Below are 22,629 nucleotides of genomic sequence, written 5' to 3' on the forward strand. Positions count from 1 at the left end.
GCAAGCCAGGCTTGTGGCCTTGTGCCCACCGAGGAGCAGGCAGGTGGGGGGCACGCCTTCCCCCAGGGCTGTGCTCGGGCCCTGAGTCAGTGAACTTCCCTCAGGCAAACCTCCGGGCTGCTAAAAAGGCCAAAGCAAAGTGTTTCTCTTTCTCCCCAGCAGCCCTGTCCGCCTTTCTTCTCCTCGCTCTGTTTCTAATTCTTTTCCTCTTCGGTAATGAGGGGATTACAAGGAAAACTCCAGCAGGACGCCTTTGTACGGGAGACAGCCTGAGTGGGGAAGGCAGCTCCCCTCTTTGTCCATCATTAGAGTTGTCCCCCTCCCTCAGCTGGAGGGACATTTAGAGCAATTACTTGTCCAGAAAGTAACTGTCAATCATTCTTAAAGGGGAAGGCCTCCAATTAATGACCTCGCCTTAATCCCTTGGACTCATTTCCAATCTGCAGGGCCTGGTGACATCTGCAAGACTAAATAAAGATTCTCTCGAGCCTTAGCGAGATGGTTCTGTGACAAATAAGGAGACTAGAGGGAACTTTGGCTGCCAAGCTGCAAGATTGGTGAGGCTGAGCCGCTTGTTTGCTTTCCAGGAGGGACCTTCCAAGTTAAATACTCCTGGAAAATCCAAGTGGAGCCCAGCAGGTAATTTTTCTTTCTTCTAATTCAACGGGGAAAGGTGGGGGAGAGATGCCTGAAGAAGTGAGGTCTCTGGAAAGAGGCACAGATGCCATGTGGTCACTGGGGGAACAGAAACGCAGCGGGGACTGGGGCGGAGAGCGCTGGGCGTAAGACAGGCCCTGGAAATCAGCAGAAAAACAGCTCAGAAAAGCCCTTCTGTCCCTCTCACGCACGAATACCATCCCTGTCTCCCACTGGCTCGCTCCTGCTACACGTAGGGCTGAATCCGGCCCACTCTCTCCCCCACTTCGTTCACCTGTCCTTCCAGGTCAGAAGCCAGACCCCTGGATACTTTGGCTGCCTTAACTCTCTTTCCTTCTTAAATAATGGACATGAAAAGCAAACGGGTGCAAACCAGCATTCTGAGTTTATCAACCACGCTGGAACCCGCCGGCCTATTGTCCGTCTTTGCTTTTGTTACGTTTTTCTACTTTTGCATTTCCTCTTCTCTTCTGTCCTTTTGCTTTTCTTTCTTTGCATTCCTGTTAAACTGCAGAAATGTCGGGGGAAGTCCCCAGAAATCCCAATCATTTGACTAATAAGCTTCAAGGAGACAGTTCAACAGTTTTAGTCATCGGTGATCTTTGACCTTTATCTCAGCTTGGAAAAAAATGCTCTTAACTGTTTCTCACTTTATTTACTTTTTTGAAGAAACGATGGGTTGTGGGTAACCCCATTCCCATGCAGTATTCTAGAGGAATAAAAGTGTATTCAAGAATAAATCAAAACAGAGAGAAATCCCTAAGAGATTGTGTCTTTGCAGTTTCCTTCATTACAGTTTTAAAGCTTAAGTACTTAAAACTAAAAATTGCTGCTGCGATCATGGTGTCCATAATGAAATACCAGGATCCACTGAAGACCAAGACGGGAAATCGAAATCAGCTCTTTTAGTTGAATGAATCTAATTAAGGTTCCTTAAAAATTCTAGAAGAGATTCTTGAAATACACACCCTGAATTTATTCGGAACGTTCCTTTTCTTTTTGAGTGCTTTTGCTAACAGGAATGGGACCAATTGCTGGAATGTTTAGAAGGGGAGCTGGTCTGATTATGCATTGTAGGGCCCGATCCTGTCCACTGACTCCAATGGATTCTGCATGAGCAAAGGCCATAGACGTTGGTTGATTTTTATATTTGTGGGGAGCAGCTCCAGTCAGGTCAGTGGATCTGTGCGTGGAGGGAGGCAAATTCTGCACCTGCCTGAGACTTACAGTTTGGGGGCGGGTGTAACAAAGAGTGCAGAATCTGTGCCTTCAGTCATCTCTGCTCATTACATATCCATTCGAGTTCATGAGGTTTTATTTCTGCTGGGTAGAATGAGCTTTCCAACAAGGATGACCCAGGTGAAAATGAAAAGGTGACAATGTGAGACAGAGTCTCAGGAGGGCTGGGGAGACAGTGGGGGGGCCCTACAGGAACTGCACATGTCAAAACTAAAGCAGAGGGGGAAATAAAATCATTGGCAGAAATGTAACAGAACCAAGAGGAAGAGCCAGCTCTGAGATTTAACACAGAAAGGGTTTATGGCAAACAGAGTGTCAGATCCGGGTGGCTCCACAGACAGAAAGCCAGGGATGTAGAGGGATAGCTGGGATAGAGGCTATGTCTACACTACATAGTTTTTCCGGGATACTCTGCTGTGTCCAGGGAACACGTCTGCTTTTTCAGATCAGTTTCTGATAAAGTGGGCATGCTCTTTCGGAAGCCCTGTATTCTTCATTTTCTGAAAGAGGAGTTTTTTCCCACATTTGGACCCGCGTAGAATCGGGAAAAGGTACGCAAATTGCGGTTTGCAGTTTGTGTACCTTATTCTGAAAAAAGTGTAGACGTAGCCCTAGAAACTGATCCGGAAGTTGGAGTTTTGTTCTTCCTTTTTAGTAGGTGTAGCTTATGTGTTTGTTGTTTTCTGATTTACTCTCCCTTATGCATCGTTCTCTGCTCTTATTTTGCTTGTTTCTATGAATCTGCGATTCATTTAATTCCTTGCTTATTTTATTCCTGGGCCCACTCGGTGGATTATTTACTCTCATTCTTTCCATTGCGTCGGTCTTACTCTTTGCTTGTTGTGTGTGCAGCTAACGCAGAGAGCTAGGACTGCAGAGGCTATGCACTCCCAGCCCCTACCCTGGCCCAACTCTACTGTGGGACCCCTCTCATGAGATTTGTCCCAGTTACCTGCCTGTGGCCCCAGCTCGTATTGCTGTGGGCGCCTGCACCACCAGCACTTTTGCTCTTTATTATCTGGCAGTTTTTAAAACGGGTGTTTGTGCTTGTGCCGAAGGCCAGGCCGGTGCTAACCCCGGTGCGGGGGGACTAGAACGATGGTATTGGGGGGTGAGAGCCAATGGGCCAAAAAATATGATGGAAACTATTTCAGGCCAGGGAGTGCTGCAGCCCCCAGCATGCCTAGTTCCAGCACCTCTGGCCGGGGTCGCGTATCCAGACCTCAGGGAGGGGGGCAAAGTGTCTCCGGGCTGCTCAGGGAAAGCCCAGGCCCAGAGCTGGAAGTAGCCCCTCTCTGAAGCAGAGGTGTGGGCAGGGGGATGTGCAGAGACATGGGATGGTGGCAGGTCTGGCTTCTCCAGCTCGTGTAGCTGCCCAGAGCCCTGGAGCTCAGCCCCAGCCCGGGATGGACCCTGGTCGCCTGCTGGGGAAGAGTCGTGCATCCTGGGGGCCAGGAGGGGCGGGCGATGGCGGTGGACTGTGGTTCGGATGCAGCTCCCCGGAGGCCAGCAAGTTCCTCACCCTCCTCCTCTCCTCTCTCTTCTTTCCTTGCAGATGAAGAGCTGCGCAAGTGAGAAGAGAGTGAGAGAGAGACAGAGGGAGCAGGACGGTGCCAGGAGGCAGCTGGCTGCCTGCACCTGGGTCGCTCACCCCACACATCAGCTGCCCCCCTGCACCCATCCGCCCACTCCCCTGCCCCCATCCCCTCTGCAACCTGCCCCCCCATCTGAATGCCCCTGGCCTTGCAGGAGGGCCCTATGAACGTGCTGGAGCCAGGGGCCTTGCAGCCGCCCGCAGCCCCCCTGGCCCTGCAGCAGCAGCAGGTGTTGCTGAAAGGCTGCGGGAGTGGCTTGGGGGGTGCAGGGCATGTGCACAGCATCGACGTGATCCTGGGATTTAGCAGGGATCAGGACTCGCTCTTGGGCCCCCTGCAGGTGCCCTGCCCCATGGCAAGCAAAAGCGGCACGGGCAGCCTGGGGGAGACTAGCAGAGTGGAGCAGCCGCCAGCACCCTACAGCGCCCAACCCCTGGGCTCGCATCCGGAGGAGGCAGCGCTCTACGGTAAATCAAATCCAGCCGTGACCGTCCTTTCCCGGGGGCAGGGCAGGGGCACAGCCGGCTCCAGGAGCCCCGGCCAGAGTCCCCGCAGCAGAGGGGGGTCCCAGGCACCTGCTCCAGAGGCTGCTGCCTCCACACCTGGGGCTCGAGGGGCCCGAGCATCTCACAGCCCCTTCTTGGCTCCTGTCCAGGCAGCAGCCCCTGCCGCCTCTGCCTCCCGCGCCCCTGCCGTGTGGCAGGCGAGGGCAGGACACGTTTCCCCACATCCCAGCAGCAGCTCTGGGTCTTCTGCTGTGGGGCTGGGTGAGGTGGAGCGATGCCTGCGGCAGCGTCGAGCCCTGGGAAAGGGCTGTGGGGGTTCGGCTAGGGGGCTTGGAGGGGGCCCCATGCCCCAACCCAGTGCTCCTGGAGAGACTTTGTATCTGTCCCAAAGCAGCAGGTCTGGCCCAGGGCTGGTTACTGAAACGGCCACTTTCCGGCAGTGCCACCGCTGCCCTGCGCCCCTGGTCCTGTCCACCAGCAGGGCTGGGCTCAGCGGGTCACTCGGAGAGCGGGGCCCAACTCCAACTTCTTAGGGAACAGACCTTATACCTGCAGTGCTGGGGGGGATGATCCACTGGGCCTGGGAACCAGGACGCTGCAGGGCACGACCAACCCACCCAGATCAGAGCGGAGTCCAGGGCTAGGGTACAGTGAGGAGGGAGTGCGGCACCGGGCTCTGCTGCCTTCTTATCTCAGGCTGGGGCTGGCCCCTGGAGGGACCTTCCCTCCCCTGGGCAGAGCAGGGTACCAGGCTTGGCTCGGTGGGAGAACCTGGGGGCCCCCTTAGCCAGTGTGGAGAACTGGAGGAGGTCTGGGCTGAGCCCAGGTAGGGTCCTGTGCAGACTCAACCAGGCATGGGGAGCTTGGCAAGTTCTCTCCCTGCCCCTGTACCAGTAAGTCCCTTCCAAGGTTTGGGCTTTGGACAGGCTGGCTCCAGGCAACTTCCCAACCCACTGGCCATCCGAGCAGCCCCACTGGTGAGTAGCAAAGAGTCAAGTTTCTCCTCCCCCAAAGCCAGGGACCGGCTCTGTTCTCTGGGGCAGAGCCGCCAAGAGAGATTGGCAAAATGTGTGAACTCTCTGGGCTCGGGACCATCAAAATTGGATCCCAGCAAGGAACAGACCCGACACCGGCAAGGGGCCTTCAAAACCCGATGTCCGTTTTATCAGAAAGAAATTAATAACATTTAATTACTAAAAGCTCCCCGATGTATACATGTTAATGTGAATATTTGTACACACTGTACATGTCTAAATACATATATGTAGGCACGTATGTATCTGTAACTGTGTCTACTCGTGAAATCTCTCTATCCTTTGTCTATCTATCTATCTGCACACAAACATATGAAGAGAGATCGTTTATTTATTTAATCTTTAGTTGCTGAATTTAGTTTCCTTTTTAATTTCTTCCACAATCATATATACAGAGAGATCTTTTATTTAGTTTTAGTTACTTAATGTAATTTCCTTTTTCATTTCTTTAGACACACGCATCTGTGTATTTGTGTGTGCAAGGCACACCACGCATCTCAATGCATCATTATCCCAGCGAGGGATCTGATCACATTTCTCTCTGAAGGAATATCCTGGGATTATGTTTTTTTATTTTATTTAAATGTTTGTATTAGATCCCTACAGATAGAAAGGGGCCAGTAATCCTCATCAAATGCCACAGAAAGATTTCAGATATGCTGGATAAAAAGCTTAAAGATGCAATGTTCTGAGGTTTGAAAACGCTTATAAACACTAAGTTAGGGAAAAAAGGTCATTAGCCAGAAACAACGGGTGGGGGCAGAGGCGTAATGAAACCATGTATTTTGGGGAGGAAGCTTTTTTTACAGCCATGTCGATGGGCCTGCTATTTCTTCTGATGTTTGTCTTTAATTGTTTTGCAGTCAAAGGCAATACTCTTCAGACTTGCCAAATCATAGAGCAGCTGTGTGCGGAGCTAAGAGTCTCTAGTTTTTCTACCACTGGTTTCCTTAGCTATTTCCACTTTTCAAGTGCCATATTATCTCAAGAAAGCAGAGATTGTCCAGTTCTAAATAATATTATTAAAGAGAAACACCACAAAGATGGTGATTTTTAAAAAATACTTGAGCAGGTTAAATCTCAGTTTATATTTGGATTTTTTGTGTGTCACTGTACAGCTGATTTTTCTTTTAAAAAATGTTATGTTAGCCTATTTCTATGGCATCTCTGAAATTTGGATTTTACCCATGAGAGTTCTCACTATTATCATACTTTTTATAAGACAACTTCAGAGACTAGCTATGGGAATTTTGTTACTTCCTTGAGTGATCTGTACTGAAAGGACAAATATATTATCACAAATATTACAAGAGAATTTTTACTTTACTCTGATAAGTCAGGTAGAGAAAGTTGTAGTAAAAGAAAGAAAAAAACCCACTATTTAAACTGAAAGAATTAAAAATCTCATGCCATGTTAAGTTAAGATTTGAATGAATTTACATGGCAGGTGGTTTATTCATTTGAGCTTTCATATTTTAATTTGTTTTTTATATAATTTTTTCTCAGTTCTTGATGGGACACTAAATTGTGGAAGCTTATTTTAATAAACATATATTCAATAGCTTTTCAGGACAAATTTAATAAGCAACCAAGCAAAATTAGATAGATAAAATATAATGTATTTAAATGTATTATATATATAATCTTAAGAACCTCGTGTAGTGAAGAACCAGTGTAGTCCCGCTGAAGTCTGTCTGATTTACCCCAGTGAAGCTCTGGCCCATTTACTGTACTCATTAATGGACAGTGAATTCCCAAACCCTGCCTGTGTTCTGAAAATTTGCACTCTATTGATGTCAAGTATCAGAGGGGCAGCCGTGTTAGTCTGAATCTGCAAAAGCAGCGAGGAGTCCTGTGGCACCTTATAGACTCACAGATTTATGGGAGCATAAGCTTTCGTGGGTAAAAAAAAGCTTTCGTGGGCATCTGACGAAGTGGGTCTTTGCCACGAAAGCTCATGCTCCAGTAAATCTGTGAGTCTCTAAGGTGCCACAGGACTCCTCGTTGCTTTTGCACTCCGTTGATGTAATTCCATTGCTGTAATTGCAAGGGAATTGCACCCCCTTCGTTTATTCTGATAATGCCAAAATACTGGCAGCGTCATGCACAGTGAAGCAAAAAATCCTTTGGTATTGGTGAATTGGTCACAGACCCACACTGCAGCTCCCTTACTCCGTACGAGGCTGTGCTAGAGCCGGCAGACTCTCCCGGCCAAAGCTCGGACTGCAGTCAGGCAGGGGTCAGATCTATCAATCAGCCTTGCTTTTTGTCCCACTGATGATTAAACAAAGCATGCGAATAGACCCACGGGGTCACTGCGCTGTGTGCGTTAGGTTCTGACTCTGCAGGGTGCAGAGGCCCCTGGCAGACCCTCAGCTGATGCAGATCAGCTCCCTTGGAGTCAGGTAGGGAAAGGAGCTGATCTAACTGACTCTGCAGAATGGTGATGGGGGTTGCGGAGTCAGACCATCATTTACTACAGAGTGGAGCATACGCACCTGCAGTCTGCAGGTGACACCGGGGGGAGGGGAGTTGAAGGCGCTTTGGAGGACAGGATTAGAACTCCGGATGGCTTGAAATATTGGTCTGAAATCAACAAGACGGAATCCAGTAACGATCAGTGCAAAGTACCCCACCGAGGAGGGAAAAAATCAACACACAGCTACAAACCTTTGGTGAGGCATAGCACTGCTCAAAGAGGCCTGGGGCTCAGAGTGGCTCCAAGCGGAATAGGAGTCAGCAATGTGGTGCGACAGCAAGGAAGGCTAATTCCACTCTGGGCTGTAACTGGCCCGCTGTGCTCTGCAGCACTCTAAGAAAGACCGGACAAACCGCAGAGTCCCCAGGAGAGCAACAAACACAATACAAGGGTTAGAAAACCTGGGATGTGAAAAAAGCTGAAACTGTGGGGCCTGGCTAGTCTTGAGGAAAGACGACCGGGCAGGGGGAGTTTGTAAGAGCTGTCACACACATTGCTTTCCACAGCCACTAAAGGCAGGACAAGAAGTAATGGGCCTAATGTGGCAACGCCCTGGCTGGGATGGTGTAGCAGGGGTTGGTCCTGCTTTGGGCTAGATGGCAAGTCCTCCAGTCTGCCCCTCTGGGTGGGCAACATCACGCTGGGAGGCAGGGGGTGTGAAGTCAGAAGGGTTGTGGCTTTGTAGAGGGACAGGGCAGGAGCAGGGCAACTGTCAAAGGAGCGCACAACGTGTTTCATCTCTGCATCTGGGGCAGCTTCCCAGTGCGCTCTGCTCCCTGTGAACCACTCTGCTGCCGCAGGGTGGCTGTCTTTGGCTGCTCTGCGGTGCGGGAGTGGCTCAGAGCAGCCAGCAAGTGCTGCTTTACTCGGCCCTTGCTGCTGTCTCAGTGCCAAGGGACGTTGTGTGTGAGCAACGGGGGCATTGTGGCAAATCAGATCTGACCCCCGAGCTAGGCGGCAGTGCGCCAGGCGTGGAAGTGAATAGCCAGGAAGGGGTGACTGAGAGTGAAGTGTTGGGAGAGCTGGACCGCACCGTGCCATGAGTCTCTGCTGGGCTCCAAAGTGAAGCCGGGGTCTTGGGAAGGTCTCCAAGGACCATGCAGCCGTGGTCTGAGGCACTGTGCTGAGTCTGGGAAGGACTGAATCCAGCACTGAGCCACTGGAGGAGCGTTGCATGCCAGGTCACTGTGTGTGGGTAATTGCTTCTCTTCCCCAGGCAGCTTCATTTGGAGCTGGACTGCAGGCAGGTTTGCTACAGACACCAGCATACACCTAGCCACACCCAATAGAACCTCAGAGTTACAGACGCCTCAGGAACGGAGACTGTAAGGCTACGTCTACATTGGCATGATCTTGTGCAAATACTCTGTAATGCAAGAGTTCTTGCGCTAACGTATTTGCACAAGAGAGCGTCTACACTGGCATGTGCTTTTGCGCAAGAGCATCTGTGCCAGTGTAGACGCTCTCTGGCGCAAGAAAGCTCCGATGGCTATTTTAGCCATAGGGCTTTCTTGCACAAGAAATTCATGTTGCCTCTCTACACCGGCCTCTTGCTCAAGATCAGTTGCACAGGAGGGCTTATTCCTGAGTGGGAGCATCATAGTTCTTGCGCAAGAAACACTGATTTCACACATTAGAACGTCAGCAAAATGCAGGACCATGTAGCACTTTAAAGACTAACAAGATGGTTTATTAGATGATGAGCTTTCGTGGGCCAGACCCACTTCCTCAGATCAAATAGTGGAAGAAAATAGTCACAGCCATATATACCAAAGGATACAATTAAAAAAAATGAACAAATATGAAAAGGACAAATCACATTTCAGAACAGAAGGGGTATGCGGGGGGGGGGGGGGAAGGAAGGAAGGTAAGTGTCTGTGAATTGATGATATTAGAGGTAGGGAGAGTGGAATGTTTGTGAGTTAATGGTATTAGAGGTGATAATTGGGGAAGCTATCTTGATAATGGGTAAGATTGTTGAGAATGTTCAAGTGTTTGTTCATTCCTTTTTGGAGAGTGTCGAATTTTAACATGAATGACAGTTCAGAGGATTCCCTTTCAAGTGCAGATGTAAAAGGTCTTTGTAGCAGAATGCAGGTGGTTAAGTCATTGAGAGAGTGTCCTTTCTGGTTAAAATGGCAAGAAACTGTTTTCTCTTTGTGATCTTGTCTGATATCTGTTTTGTGGGCATTAATCCTTTGGCGAAGTGTCTGAGATGTTTGTCCAATGTACATAGCAGACGGACACTTTCGGCACATGATAGCATAGATTATATTTCTGGATGCGCAGGAATATGTGTTCTTGATCTTATAACTCACTTGGTTAGGTCCAATAATGGTATCAGCAGAATGAATATGTGGACAAAGCTGGCAACGGGGTTTGTTGCAAGGGAAGGTACCAGGGTTGGTATCAGTGTGGTATGTCCTGTGGTTGTTGGTAAGAATCATCTTGAGGTTAGGTGGTTGTCTATAGGAGACTATGGGTCTGTCTCCCAGAGCCTCTTGGAGTATGGTATCCTGTTCCAATATAGGCTGTAGTTTATTGATAATGTGTTGGACAGGTTTAAGTTGGGGGTTGTAGGTGATGACAAGTGGTGTTCTATTGTTGGTTTTCTTGGGTCTGTCTTGAAGTAGATGGTTTCTAGGTATTCATCTGGCTCTTTCAATTTGCTTTTTTATTTCTCCGGGTGGGTAGTTGAGGTTTATAAATGCTTGGTAGAGATCCTGAAGCTTCTGGTCTCTGTCAGTGGGATTAGAGCAGATGCGGTTGTATCGAAGGGCTTGGCTATAGATGATGGATCGTGTGGTGTGTCCTGGAATGGAGCTGGAAGCATGTAGGTAACTGTATGAGTCGGTGGGTTTTCTGTAGAGAGTGGTGTCTAATTTTCCATTGTTGATTTGTAGGTAGAGAAGGTGTGAAAGGGGACAGGAGTTGAGGAAATGTTGTTCTAGGTCAGCCATAAAGATGTTAGCATACTGTGGGGCCATGCGTGTACCCATGGCTGTGCCACTGATCTGGAGGTATAAGTTGTTCTCAAACTGGAAATAATTGTGGGTGAGAACAAAGTTACATAGGTCTGCTATCAGGTTGGCAGTAGTGTCCTCTGGGATAGTGTTTCTAATTGCTTGTAATCCGTCTTCATGTGGGATGTTGGTATATAGAGCTTCTACATCCATGGTGGCAAGGATGGTGTTATTGGGGAGGTTATCGATGTTTTGTAGTTTCCTTAGGAAGTCAGTAGTGTCTCGGAGATAGCTGGGGGTATTGGTTGCGAAGGGTTTGAGAAGAGAGTCTACATAGCTGGATAGACCAGTAGTGAGCGTGCCAATACCAGAGATGATGGGACGTCCGGGGTGCCCAGGTTTATGGATCTTGGGAAGTAGATAGAACAATCCTGGTCGGGGGTCAGAAGGTGATTCTGTGTGGATTTGTTCCCGAGTAGCTGTGGGGAGGCTTTTAAGGAGACAGTGTAGTTTCTTTTGGTATTCCAAGGTGGGATCAGAGGGGAGAGGTTTGTAAAATGTGGTGTTGGAGAGTTGTCTGGTTGCCTCCTGGTTATAGTCGGCCTTATTCATAATGACCACAGCACCCCCTTTGTCAGCTGGTTTGATTATAATGTCCAGGTTGTTTTTGAGACTCTGGATGGCATGGTGTTCAGCGCGGCTAAGATTGTGTGTCGCTTGTTGTCGTTTGCGAATAATGTCAGTCTGTGCGTTGTTGCGGAAGCTGTGTATATAGAAATCCTGATTGTAATTCCGACCGTCAGGGGGAGTCCATATAGAATTATTTTTCCTTTGGTGTTGATAGGGGGGATCTGGTAGGTCAGATTGATGTTCATTGGTGGTTTGGAAATATTCTCAGAGGCGGAGGCGGCGAAAAAAAGCCTGGATTTCTATATACACAGCTTATATATACACACCATGCCCACGAAAGCTCATCATCTAATAAACCATCTTGTTAGTCTTTAAAGTGCCACATAGTCCTGCATTTTGCTTCAGCTACCCCAGACTAACCCGGCTACATTTCTATCACTATTAGAACGTCAGTGTTCTTGTGCAAGAACTCCCCGCCAGTGTAGACAGGCAGCATGTTTTTGCGCAAAAGCAGGCCAATGTAGACACAACCTAACTCTGAAACATTCACAACTCCGAACAAAACATTCAGTTTACAACTGAACATTGACTTAAAACAGCTTTAAAACTTTCCTAGGCAGACGTGCAATGCTCTTTCCTTTTATTTGTTAGTAGTTTACATTTAACAACAGTACTGTGATATATTTGCTTTTTATTTTTGTCTCTCCTGCTGCCTGATTGCGCACTTCTGGCTCCAAATGAACTGTATGGTTGACCAGTCAGTTTGTAACTCTGGTGTTCATAACTCTGAGCTTCTATTGTATTTAAAGCCGTACAAACACTCTGTGCAGGCCGAGTCTTCCTCACTGGTCTGAAACTGTTGCGCAGAGCTGCTATGCATTTATCCAGCTGTTACATTCCACCCCAGAAGTGGCTGCCTCTCAGTGGCAGGTAAATTAATCCCTAGGCTTAGTTTGCAACTTACCGGTTGCTACTTAATAGTACATCTTAATTTGCTTCTGTGGTGGTTGTAGTGGGACAGAGAGACCTGTCTCTCCCGGCATTGCCAGGCCAGCTCTGATCTAAACCCCACCTACTGTCCTCTCCACAGAAGCCAACATGTTCCTAAATAAATGCGAGGGAGAGCTGAGTGAGCTGCGGAAGAGTGTGGACAGCGAGGGCACCACGCCGGAGACCACAGAGGAGGAGCAGCCCAAGAAGAAACATCGCAGGAACCGCACGACCTTCACCACCTACCAGTTGCACGAGCTGGAGAGGGCCTTTGAGAAATCCCACTACCCAGACGTCTACAGCCGGGAGGAGCTGGCCATGAAAGTCAATCTGCCGGAGGTCAGAGTGCAGGTGAGGGAGGGCCAGATGAGCCTGTTACTCCTGAGCATCAAGTTAACCAATGGTGAATGCAGGAGTCCAGGTCGATTGTCTATGGAACATGCAGCTGCCAGAAAGGCTACTGGCCGTCGGCGGTGTGCTAACACAGGGTGAATGGTCTCACTTGCCCGGGCATGGGTGAGGCCTCAGCTGGAGTGCGGTGCCCAGCTCTGGGCGCCTCGCGTCAGGAATGAAGTGGGCAAATTGGAGAGTCCAGAGGAGAACGACCAATCCCAGACAAGGGTTGGGAAACTTGGCCTGTGAGGACAGTTCCAACATGGGCATGTTTAGTCTGGAGACCGGACGACTGGGGGGGACCTGATCACAGTTTTCAGATACATTCAGGGCTGCTATAGAGGGGATGGGGATCAACTGCTCTCCATGGCCACTGGAGTGAGGGGCTGATCTGCAGCAAGGGAGATTTAGGTTAGAAATTAGGAAACTGAGGCTAGTGAAGCTCAGGAGCAGGCTTCCCAGGGAGGCAGCGGTGTTCCCGTCACTGGAGGTGATTAAGAGCAGGCTGGACAGGCACCTGTCAGGGTGGTGAAGGGTTACTTGGTCCTGCCTCAGCACAGGCCCCTCAAGGTCCCTTCAGGCCTGACATTTCTATGGCTCTGATTTTAGGTCAGTAGTGTTGAGAAGACACTGCCGTCTGGCTGCTCAGGGGTCTGCCTGGAATGAGTTAGATGGGGAGTGTTGTCTCAGTTCAGTTCTCTGCTAGTTAATCGGTTTATCCATTCACACCCCACTACTTTTCTGTCTATCCAGCCAGCCGTCTGTCTGTCAGTTCTTATAGATACCTTACTGGCTAGCTATCCTTTCCTGTACATACCCCATCTGTCTTCCATCCCATAAATATCCCTTCCCTACTCTATCTATCTATCTATCTATCTATCTATCTATCTATCTATCTATCTATCTATCTATCTATCTATCTATCTATCTATCTATCTATCCCCACACACCCCCTCTATCTATCTATCTATCTATCTATCTATCTATCTATCTATCTATCTATCTATCTATCCCCCCACACCCCCTCTATCTATCTATCTATCTATCTATCTATCTATCTATCTATCTATCTATCTATCTATCTATCTATCTATCTATCCCCATACACCCCCTCTATCTATCTATCTATCTATCTATCTATCTATCTATCTATCTATCTATCTATCCCCACACACCCCCTCTATCTATCTATCTATCTATCTATCTATCTATCTATCTATCTATCTATCTATCTATCTATCTATCTATCCCCCCACACCCCCTCTATCTATCTATCTATCTATCTATCTATCTATCTATCTATCTATCTATCTATCTATCTATCTATCTATCTATCTATCTATCCCCATACACCCCCTCTATCTATCTATCTATCTATCTATCTATCTATCTATCTATCTAGCCCCACCCACCCCCTCTATCTATCTATCTATCTATCTATCTATCTATCTATCTATCTATCTAGCCCCACCCACCCCCTCTATCTATCTATCTATCTATCTATCTATCTATCTATCTATCTATCTATCTATCTATCTATCTATCTATCATCTCCACACACCCCCTCTAGCTAGCTAGCTATCCCCAGACATACCGTCTGCCTGTCTGTGATGGAGGTATGAGCACAGTCGGTTCCTAGTGATCCGGTGTCCACATTGGTACAATCCACGCCCTTGTGGGCAGTGCCATGAGAGAAGCCAAGGAGGGATGGGCTATGGTGGCTGGATGCCCCGCTCCTGGGCCCAGAGGAGGATCTCGGTAGGTCAAGTGAAGCAGCGCTGGCTGACAGGTCTGAAGGATATTTGCCCTACTGCTGCCAGTGGGGTACCTGTCACTGTGGATAGAAGCCATCTGCCTCCGGGGCTCTGGGTCAGTTCTCTAGGAGGAGGCCCACAGAAGCCCTTGGCTTACGCTGGCTGGGGGAAGTACTTGCCTGGTGGGTGTTAGGGCTTTGGCAACAGCCGCCCCAGCTGGGGCTCCATGCCTAGCAAATGTGTGGGCTTCTTCACTGACCACCAGGTAATCGCCCCTCACGTGTCCCCTGCTGCTTGAGAGAAGTGACTCAGGCTAGGACCATGCATCCATCGCCCACTGTGGCCAAGGGAATTAGCCACGCACTCTCATCGCCGTGTCATGGAAGTCAAAGGCAATCGCTGCCTGCTGATGAGACATGGAGATCAGATGCTTCTTCCAGCAGCTCTGCTATGCAGTTAAGTGAAATCCTCACTCCTGGTCTAACCTTGCCTGGCCACCTTGGGAGAGAGACCTGGGCTGGGATCTCCCTGCATGGCTGAGCAGTTCTGAAGACAGAAAGCAGTCCGATGGATCGAGCCCTGGACTGACGCTCCGGAGACCGGGCTTCTCCGCCTGGCTCTCACACTAGCCTAGTGAGTGACTGGGGTAAATCACAGCACCAATTGGTGCTTCGGTTTTCCCATTTGTAAAAATGGGTATAATGACGTGTTCCTCTCTGTTAAACCACTGAGAGCGCTCTGGGTGTCAAGGGCTGTATCTGAGCCAGGCCTGACGTTTCGAACCAGGAGAAAGGATTGCATTCCTTGTCACATGGTTCCGGTTTTATGTGAAATTTGTCACAATATGGCGAGTCAATTTTTTTTCCACAGGATTGTTATCAATATTTTTAGTGTATTGAAAAATGTTTCCTTATTGAAAACTAGGTTCTTGGAAAAGAAAAGGAGTTGATAATGATTTTGAAAATGGTTTGGATACAAAATGCCAGTAGAACTTTTCATGGAAAATTTCATTAAAAAAATCAGAAAACTTCAGTCATGCTAACAATTTTGGGTAAAGGTTTATTTTTGAAAAGTCCATTTTCAACAAAAAAAATTATGCAAAAATGTGTTCAGTTCTGAAAATGATGCCTTAATGATAAATATCTCCTAAAGTCCTTCTGCAGACTTAACAAGCCACAGAGATTAGAATGACTCTGGCCACCCTGAAATCCAGCCAGCTCTGGGGTGAAGCACAGCAGCAGCGCTTTTGCAACGCTGCAGGAGAGCTTAGGACAGAAAGTGCAGAAGTGTATTAAATCCCATTGAAGCTGCATTTAAGGAAGCAGGCTGGAATTTAGGCCAGGCATCACGGACAAGCCCCTGTGTGGGAGGGACCACAAGGGGACTTGGAGGACCACGTTTCCAGGATCTTTGGAAAGGGCTCCAAGCTGGGCCACAGTCCCCCATTGAGCTTGAGCCAGGGTTCCTTGCTTTGCTCTGTCTCTAGCTGTGTGGAAAACGGAGAAGAGACTCGGTGCCAAAGCTTTCATCGCTTCCTGAGGTCTGGCTCCGAGTGGCACCGAGCCTTGCACCAGGCTGGGGGTGGCTACGCACATGGCCCCTGTTGGCTAAATCACTTCCAGGGGTGGGGGAGGAGTTACAAAGAGGGTGTCCCTAGCCTGTCTGTCAGAAGCTGGGAATGGGTGACGGGAGAGGGGTCACTTGAGGGTTCCCTGTTGTGTTCCCTCCCCCTGGCCCTGGCCACTGTCGGCGGACAGGACACTGGGTTGGATGGACCTTGGATCTGACCCAGTGTGGCTGTTCTGATGTTCTTGTGTTATTTTTAATTCACTATGATGGGAGCACAAAATACAGTGCGAGATAAGACACATGCAGCATCTTTTGATTGCTCTGGTGGCTGAGTCCTGAGGGCCTGTTCCAAGCAGCTGTAGGTGATGAAGGGGACTGGTGAGGATGGTATGACCATAAGAACAGTAGCAGTGGGGCAGACCAAAGGTCCATCTCGCCCACTCTCTTGTCTTCCGACAATGGGCGGTGCCAGGTGCTGCAGAGCCAACGAACAGAACAGAACGGAACAGGGAATCCTCAGTTTCCATTCACACGCCTGCAGAGTCGTCCCTGGACGGCCTCTGACTAGAGACAGGAAGTGAATGAAATGCAAACGGGAAACATTCCGGGTAGCCCGTTGGTTTTGAAAACCCCAAAAGCATGAGGAGGAGCCCGGAGGGGACATTTCAACGCATTAATCTCTGCAGTCACTGAGCGGGAAGCACTAGGGATGAGCTGGGCTCGTGAGTGAGAACTTGGGTTGCCAACTTGAAACCTGCCCCACTTCTTCCCCTCGCCCTGCCTGCTCCTTCGTCAGCCTTCCATGGGCGAAGGCCAGATGGGATGGGGATGTGGGAAGTGCCAGTGGAAGGCAATGGCGGGGGGAGGGGGTTCCTACAGAGCGACCTGATCCTGGTCTGTAAGTACCTACATGGGGAGAAGATCTTTGATAATGGGGGCTTGATAACCGGTCAAAGTCACCGCAAGATCGAGTGGCTAGAAGCTGAAATGAGACAAAGTGCTAATTTTGAACAGGGAGCAGCCCACCTAAGGGTGTAGTGGACTCGCATCGCTCGGGGTCTTTAAACTGAGACTGGGCAGCTCTTTCTTAAAGATCTGCTCTAGCTCAAAGACAAGGTATGGGCTGTGGGAATCACGGGGTGAGGGTTTCCAACCAGTGATACCCAAGAGGTCAGACCAGACATTCCCAGTGTTTCCTTCTGGCTCTGAGGAGCAGATGTGGGGCAAAGAATCTTTTACTGAAGATACAAATGATTTCTTTCACTGACTACCCCTATTTTTCTTTCCCATCACTCCTCCCAGTGTGTTTTCCTCCTCTCTGCTACTTATTATTTAACGTCACAAAGTGCTTTGAGGGAAGGTTTGCAGGAAAGATGCTCTCCAAGATCGTGTGGCTTTGTATTATCTGAGAGCAACTTCCTGAACAAGAGACCAGAGCCTCACTCAGGTGTTAAAAGTCAACAAGCGTTTGGCCTGCAGCAGGATGTTAGGATTTCATGCCCAGCAAAGGTAAAGTAGTAACAGTGCAGGGGTAATCACGGACACATCACTCTTAAACTCGGCAGGTTTTGATCCTAAGCATGGGAAAGAACTGCTGGCTGTGTGTGTTATCTCTGCCCTCTACGGGTGGAACCAGAACGACTCAGCCAGCTGGCATACGCCTTGTACTGCAGGATTCTCCTTTAGCTTGGGAGCTTGAAAGGTGATTTGCGTTCTCTAGGTCTGGCAGCCACAGAGTTCCAGGAGGCTGCTGTTTGCAGTCACCCAGCATCCTAGGTAGGCCTGGGTGTGGAGCAGAATGTTGCTGGAATGCGGCGGGGTAGGATTTGGTGCGGTGAGTCACTGTCCAGCCTCTCCTCTTGCAGGTGTGGTTTCAGAACAGACGTGCCAAGTGGCGGCGGCAAGAGAAAATGGAAGCCAGTTCGATGAAACTCCACGACACCCCCATGTTGTCTTTCAACAGGCCCCCTATGACTGCCAACGTTGGGCCCATGAGCAACTCCTTGCCTCTGGACCCTTGGCTGACCTCCCCCATCTCCAGCGCTACCACGGTCCACAGCATCCCAGGCTTCATGGGGCCCAGCCAAGCCCTGCAGCCTGCCTACACCAGCCACTCCTTCCTCAACACGGCGCCTCCCATGGCTCAGGCAATGCAGCCCATGGCGCCCACGCCGTACCAGTGCGCCACTCCCTTTGTGGACAAGTACCCTCTGGAAGATGTCGACCAGAGGAGCTCCAGCATTGCGTCCCTACGGATGAAAGCCAAGGAGCATATTCAGACCATTGATAAAACCTGGCAGCCAATTTGATTAATGGTGCCGTCCCAGCCCCCGGCCACTCTTCCATCTTCCCATCAGACTGGCCACTCTGCACTCTGGTTGCTCAGAACAGACGTTGGATGTTGGTGTTTCTCCAGGGGACTGACAGCCCCCCCAGCACCTGTCCAGCTACTACCGGACTTCCTGAGCCAGATCGCGCCACAGTGACAGGGCAGGGAACCTCCTTTTGCCCACGTTTAGCAGGGTCTCCGGGTCAAACTGGTCGGCATTGCAAGCGAGGACACAGAAGTGGACACTAGTGAATAGGTGGCAAGGCCAAGACCTTGTGGAAGGAGCCACGTTTCCCAGAGTAACTGCTGTGACCTGTCAAAGCCAGCCTAGCGCCGCAGAGCGAAGGGACAGTCCAGGGCACTGTCACAGACAAACCGTGTTTCCTGTCTTCCGTTTTCCACTCCAAAGAGCCAGATCTGCAGCGGGTGTCAATCCCTGGTGCTACAGAGATTTGCACCATCTGTGGGACTGGCTGTGGCTCATCTTGCCCCAGACTCCCTTCCAGAAAATCCCTGCAAGGTCAGCACACGCTGGTGGTGAGAGCAGGCAGAGGACTGAGCATCTGGGAGACTCCAGGCTCCTGAGCCCTGCCTCTCGCTCTGGAGAGTAGAGCTGCCACCTACCCCACGCTTTCCTGTGACAGTCACAAGCAATTGGCCAGGTCCCCAGCACTTACACCTGGACTCTCACACAAAGGGTTGGCCCCCGTCTGTTCAAACCCACCATCCCCAGCAGCCTGTAGTGACCTTCCCTGGAGTAGAGGGAGCATCTCGGGTTTTCCTTCCCTTGGCCCTTTGTCTTTATTGTTATTCATGGGTTTTTTATGCTGCAGATTTAAAAAAAACATAAAAGGAAATGCTCTAGTTTCCTAGAAAACTATTTTTGTTGGGTATTTTTTTAGCTGTGTCAGAGAGTGATGCTGATTCAGCTGGTAAATACAGCTCTATGATTGTGTTCATAAGACCGACCAGACTGGGTCAGACCAAAGGCTAGGGATACCATTCGCCATCCTGTCTAATAGCCATTGATAGACCTAACCTCTATGAATCTATCTAGCTCTTTTCTGAACCCTGTTTAAAGTCCTAGTCTTCACAACATCCTCTGGCAAGGAGTTCCACAGGTTGACTGTGCGCTGAGTGAAGGAAAACTTCCTTTTGTTTGTTTTAACCTGCTTCCTATTAATTTCATTTAGTGACTCCTACTTCTTATATTGTGGGAATAAGTAAATAACTTTTCCTTATTCACTTTTTCCACACCAGTCATGATTTTATAGACCTCTATCATATCCCCGCTTAAACCTCATTCCAGGAGGAATAACAGCTAATTTGATTTAGGGCTTTAATTCGGAATCCCGTTTCACTGCCTCATGTAGTCTCGGGCAGTTACTTCGGGCTAGTCAATTTCTAAAATGGCGACCGGCCGGGAACATGCTAATTTAAATCCTGCGCTTCATTTGCAATTTCGGTCGCCCTCATTAGCCTCCCTAGATCGAACTAGGGGGCTAGTGTAGACGTACCCATAGTTCCATCCCTGGGGTTTGCTGCGTCGAAGAGTTCCAGAGCCCGTGCCCAGCGTCTTATATTATACCAGCTGGGGACTGGCCTTGCCCAGGTGCCTTGGCTGCTGTTCTGTGCTCGGCCATGGGAGAGGCCGGGAGCTGGAGGGCACAGGGATGAGCAGCCCACATGGCAGAGCCAGCCCACCCAGTGTGGCAAAACTCAAAGCCATTGCACTAGGGAGGAGCTAGGGAGAAGGATGAAAGAAGGTTGTCGCCAAGCAGAACGGGGTTGGGGGAGCGACACAAGCCAGGAGCCCCAGCAGGGGTGGGGAGCACAGTCAATAAGGCCCAAGGCCAGGGATGAGATGGGACCAAGTGGCTGCATCTCGTGTGCACTGTGTCTCTGTGTTTCTGCCCCTCATGTATTTTCCCTCTGTCCACCTCTTTTTCTTCTGCTCTTTTATTTTCTTCTCTCAGCGCCAAGCCTCCCTCCCTCCCTCTGTTCCTTCCCCCCCTCTTCTTTCTTTCTTTCTTTCTTTCTTTCTTTCTTTCTTTCTTTCTTTCTTTCTTTCGTACAACAGGTCTAATGCCACAGTCCACGCATGGGTGAGCTGACACAAGCTCACAGTACAAGTTTCTCCCAGGCTCCGGGCTGGGAGCTGGTATTGTTCCGTTTTTAACAGTTGCTCTCAGCCCCTTGTGCTTGTCAAGGAGAATCTGTTCGCCAGTCACTCTGGGGCAGTGCAGGGGGCTGTGCCTGGGGCCCGGCCTCGCTAATTGCTCTCAAGCAGTGACTCCAAGCCACATGTTGGGGACACAAAGCTGCAGTAATTACACTCCCCACAACGTGTGCATTTCAAAGGGACCCAGATGGCACTGCAGGAAAACCAGCCAGTCTTCCCAGAGAGGAGAATATGGCAGGAGACTGGGAGATGGCCAGCCCATAGTTTACATCAGTGTTTCTCAACCATGGTACAAGTACCCTTAGGGGTACTTGAGAGAGGTCTGGGGGGTACGTCAACACCACTGAAATTTGAAGAAAACAGAATTTTTGTTTTAAGTTTTACAGCGCTTTCTTGTTTTTGTACTTTTTACACCCAAAAATATCAGCACCCGACAGGCTACAATTAAGTTGTTTACACAAATGTGTTGCAATGGTAGAAAAAATGTTGTGTGTCTGAAAACTGTAGGTGCTGGGGGTACTTATTGTTTTAAAGGGGGGGGGGTATTTATCTTTTTTTTTTTAAAGGGGTACTTTATACAAAAAAGGTTGAGCACCACTGGTTTACATCATTTGGGATTTCCAAGGGCTCTGGGCCCTTCCACATGGCAAGGGAGGAAGGGGCCGACTGGCTAGCCAGGGAGCTGCAGCAGAGCAGAGGCTGAGGCGGGTGGGGGCAGGGGAAGGCGGTGCTGCTAATAGCATTTTATACAGCCAGGCCAACGGGTCTGTTTTTGCCACTCCTGCCATCAGCACATGCCGACTACTCCAGGCACAAGGAGCCCAGGAGGTGGGGTCTGGTCCCGCTGCTGGGGGTGAGGCCAATGGAAACCTGTCGGTGGGTGCCATCTTGGCCTACTGCTCGGGCTGATGGAGTCATGGCACCTCCTGGCGCTCCCCGGGGTGCTGCAGCTCCTCACTGCCCCACTGGCAGGACGGCAGAGCTGGGCCCTTTCAGGGGCAGACTGTGGGTCCTTGCCCCACTGCAGGGAAATGCTCCTGGCCTGGCATTTCCTATCATCAATTCCTAGAGCTGCGCTGCTTCCCTGCCGGGCTGGGTGTTTAGTGTGGCAGTGCAGCCCCCACACGCCTCGGTCTGGCTTGGCTTCTCAGCACTGCACCACCAGCAAGAGCCAGTCCAGAGCCAGCTGCATCCCTTGGGCAAAGTGACTGGCCCTGGGCTGTGAGTGTGTCTGTGGGGGCAATTCACAAGCCAGCGCCAGCGTGACCTGGGCAGAACTCTGACAGTCACTGCCAGTCGCCACTGAGTCATCAAGTCCTGTGGCAATTTTCTGTTCCCGCGTTTTCCCGTTTGTTGGGCTGCTTTTCCCGTTTGCTCCTGAGCCCAGGAATCAGGGACGAGAAGAAGGGGTGAGAAAGGCAGGGGGAGAGAAGGAAAAACAACAAATGAAAAAGAACCCTCTTAAAAATGGACCCCCCCCCCCCGGGTGGTTTGCCTGCAGAGCGGTAGGAGCACCTGGCACAGTGACCTTGGCCAGCCCAGGACTTGGCAGGCTCTAGAGCCCTTGGCACGGCGTGGTGGCAACTCTCCTAAGTGGAGAGGCTCAGGAGATGAGTCTAGGAGGAACAGTGGGTGCCACCCACTTACCCTGGCATTGATCAGACACAACCAGGCCTGGGCACCCAGTGCCTCAAGGGCCCCATCAGTGACCCCCAAGGCTTGGAAGGGTCTCCCTGGGAGCTAGAGAAACAAGCCCTGCTCAAGGGAGTCCTGCCTACAGGGTCAGGGACACCGGGGCTGGAAAGGGACTTATCCCAATGAAACCAGCCTCCCTTCCTTTTGTTGCTGGCCTGTTAGGAGCTCCTGGTGCCGGACCAGTTCGGTAATCACAATTAAACCTTTAATGACCAATTAAATGGATAATGGACTCTCCCCTGGCATCCAGGCCCAGCTAATGGGACTGGGCTTATATTAACAGACCCCAGCGAGCGGCTAACTCCCAAGCAGAGATAATGAAGCTACGTCAGTGGAACTAATGGAGTTTGATCTCTGGGAAGGGACAGGCTGAATGGGGGCTGATTTTTTCACATGACATAATTGGAGCAGCCGATCTTGGCTGGCGCCAGCTCTGCCACCCTCTCGGTGAACCAGGCCCCTCTGCCGGCTTGGTCTGTCTTAGCCTTTCAAGTCCCAACAAAGGATGGCTGTGGAGAGGCGGAAGTGTGTGTGTGTGTGTGTGTGTGTGTGTGTGTACGCGCGTGTGCAGGGGAGGGGTTAAACTCACCCCACCCATCACCACCATCTCTCCA

At 50.0% G+C, this 22,629-nt stretch overlaps 1 protein-coding gene across 1 annotated transcript; it reads left to right on the top strand.

Annotated features, from left to right (window-relative positions):
* The first annotated feature begins 439 nt into the window (after nucleotides 1–439).
* RAX2 (retina and anterior neural fold homeobox 2) lies at nucleotides 440–18,965 on the top strand. The gene is made up of 4 exons (XM_006132599.5): nucleotides 440–639; nucleotides 3,452–3,958; nucleotides 12,194–12,444; nucleotides 17,675–18,965. The coding sequence occupies exons 2-4, from the start codon at nucleotides 3,628–3,630 to the stop codon at nucleotides 18,116–18,118; spliced, it is 1,026 nt and encodes a 341-aa protein (XP_006132661.1). The 5' UTR covers nucleotides 440–639; nucleotides 3,452–3,627; the 3' UTR covers nucleotides 18,119–18,965.
* Nucleotides 18,966–22,629: the final 3,664 nt, after the last annotated feature.

Source organism: Pelodiscus sinensis, chromosome 32, assembly GCF_052426305.1.
Source record: "Pelodiscus sinensis isolate ZL-2025 chromosome 32, ASM5242630v1, whole genome shotgun sequence".
In the NCBI taxonomy this organism is placed as follows: domain Eukaryota; kingdom Metazoa; phylum Chordata; order Testudines; family Trionychidae; genus Pelodiscus; species Pelodiscus sinensis.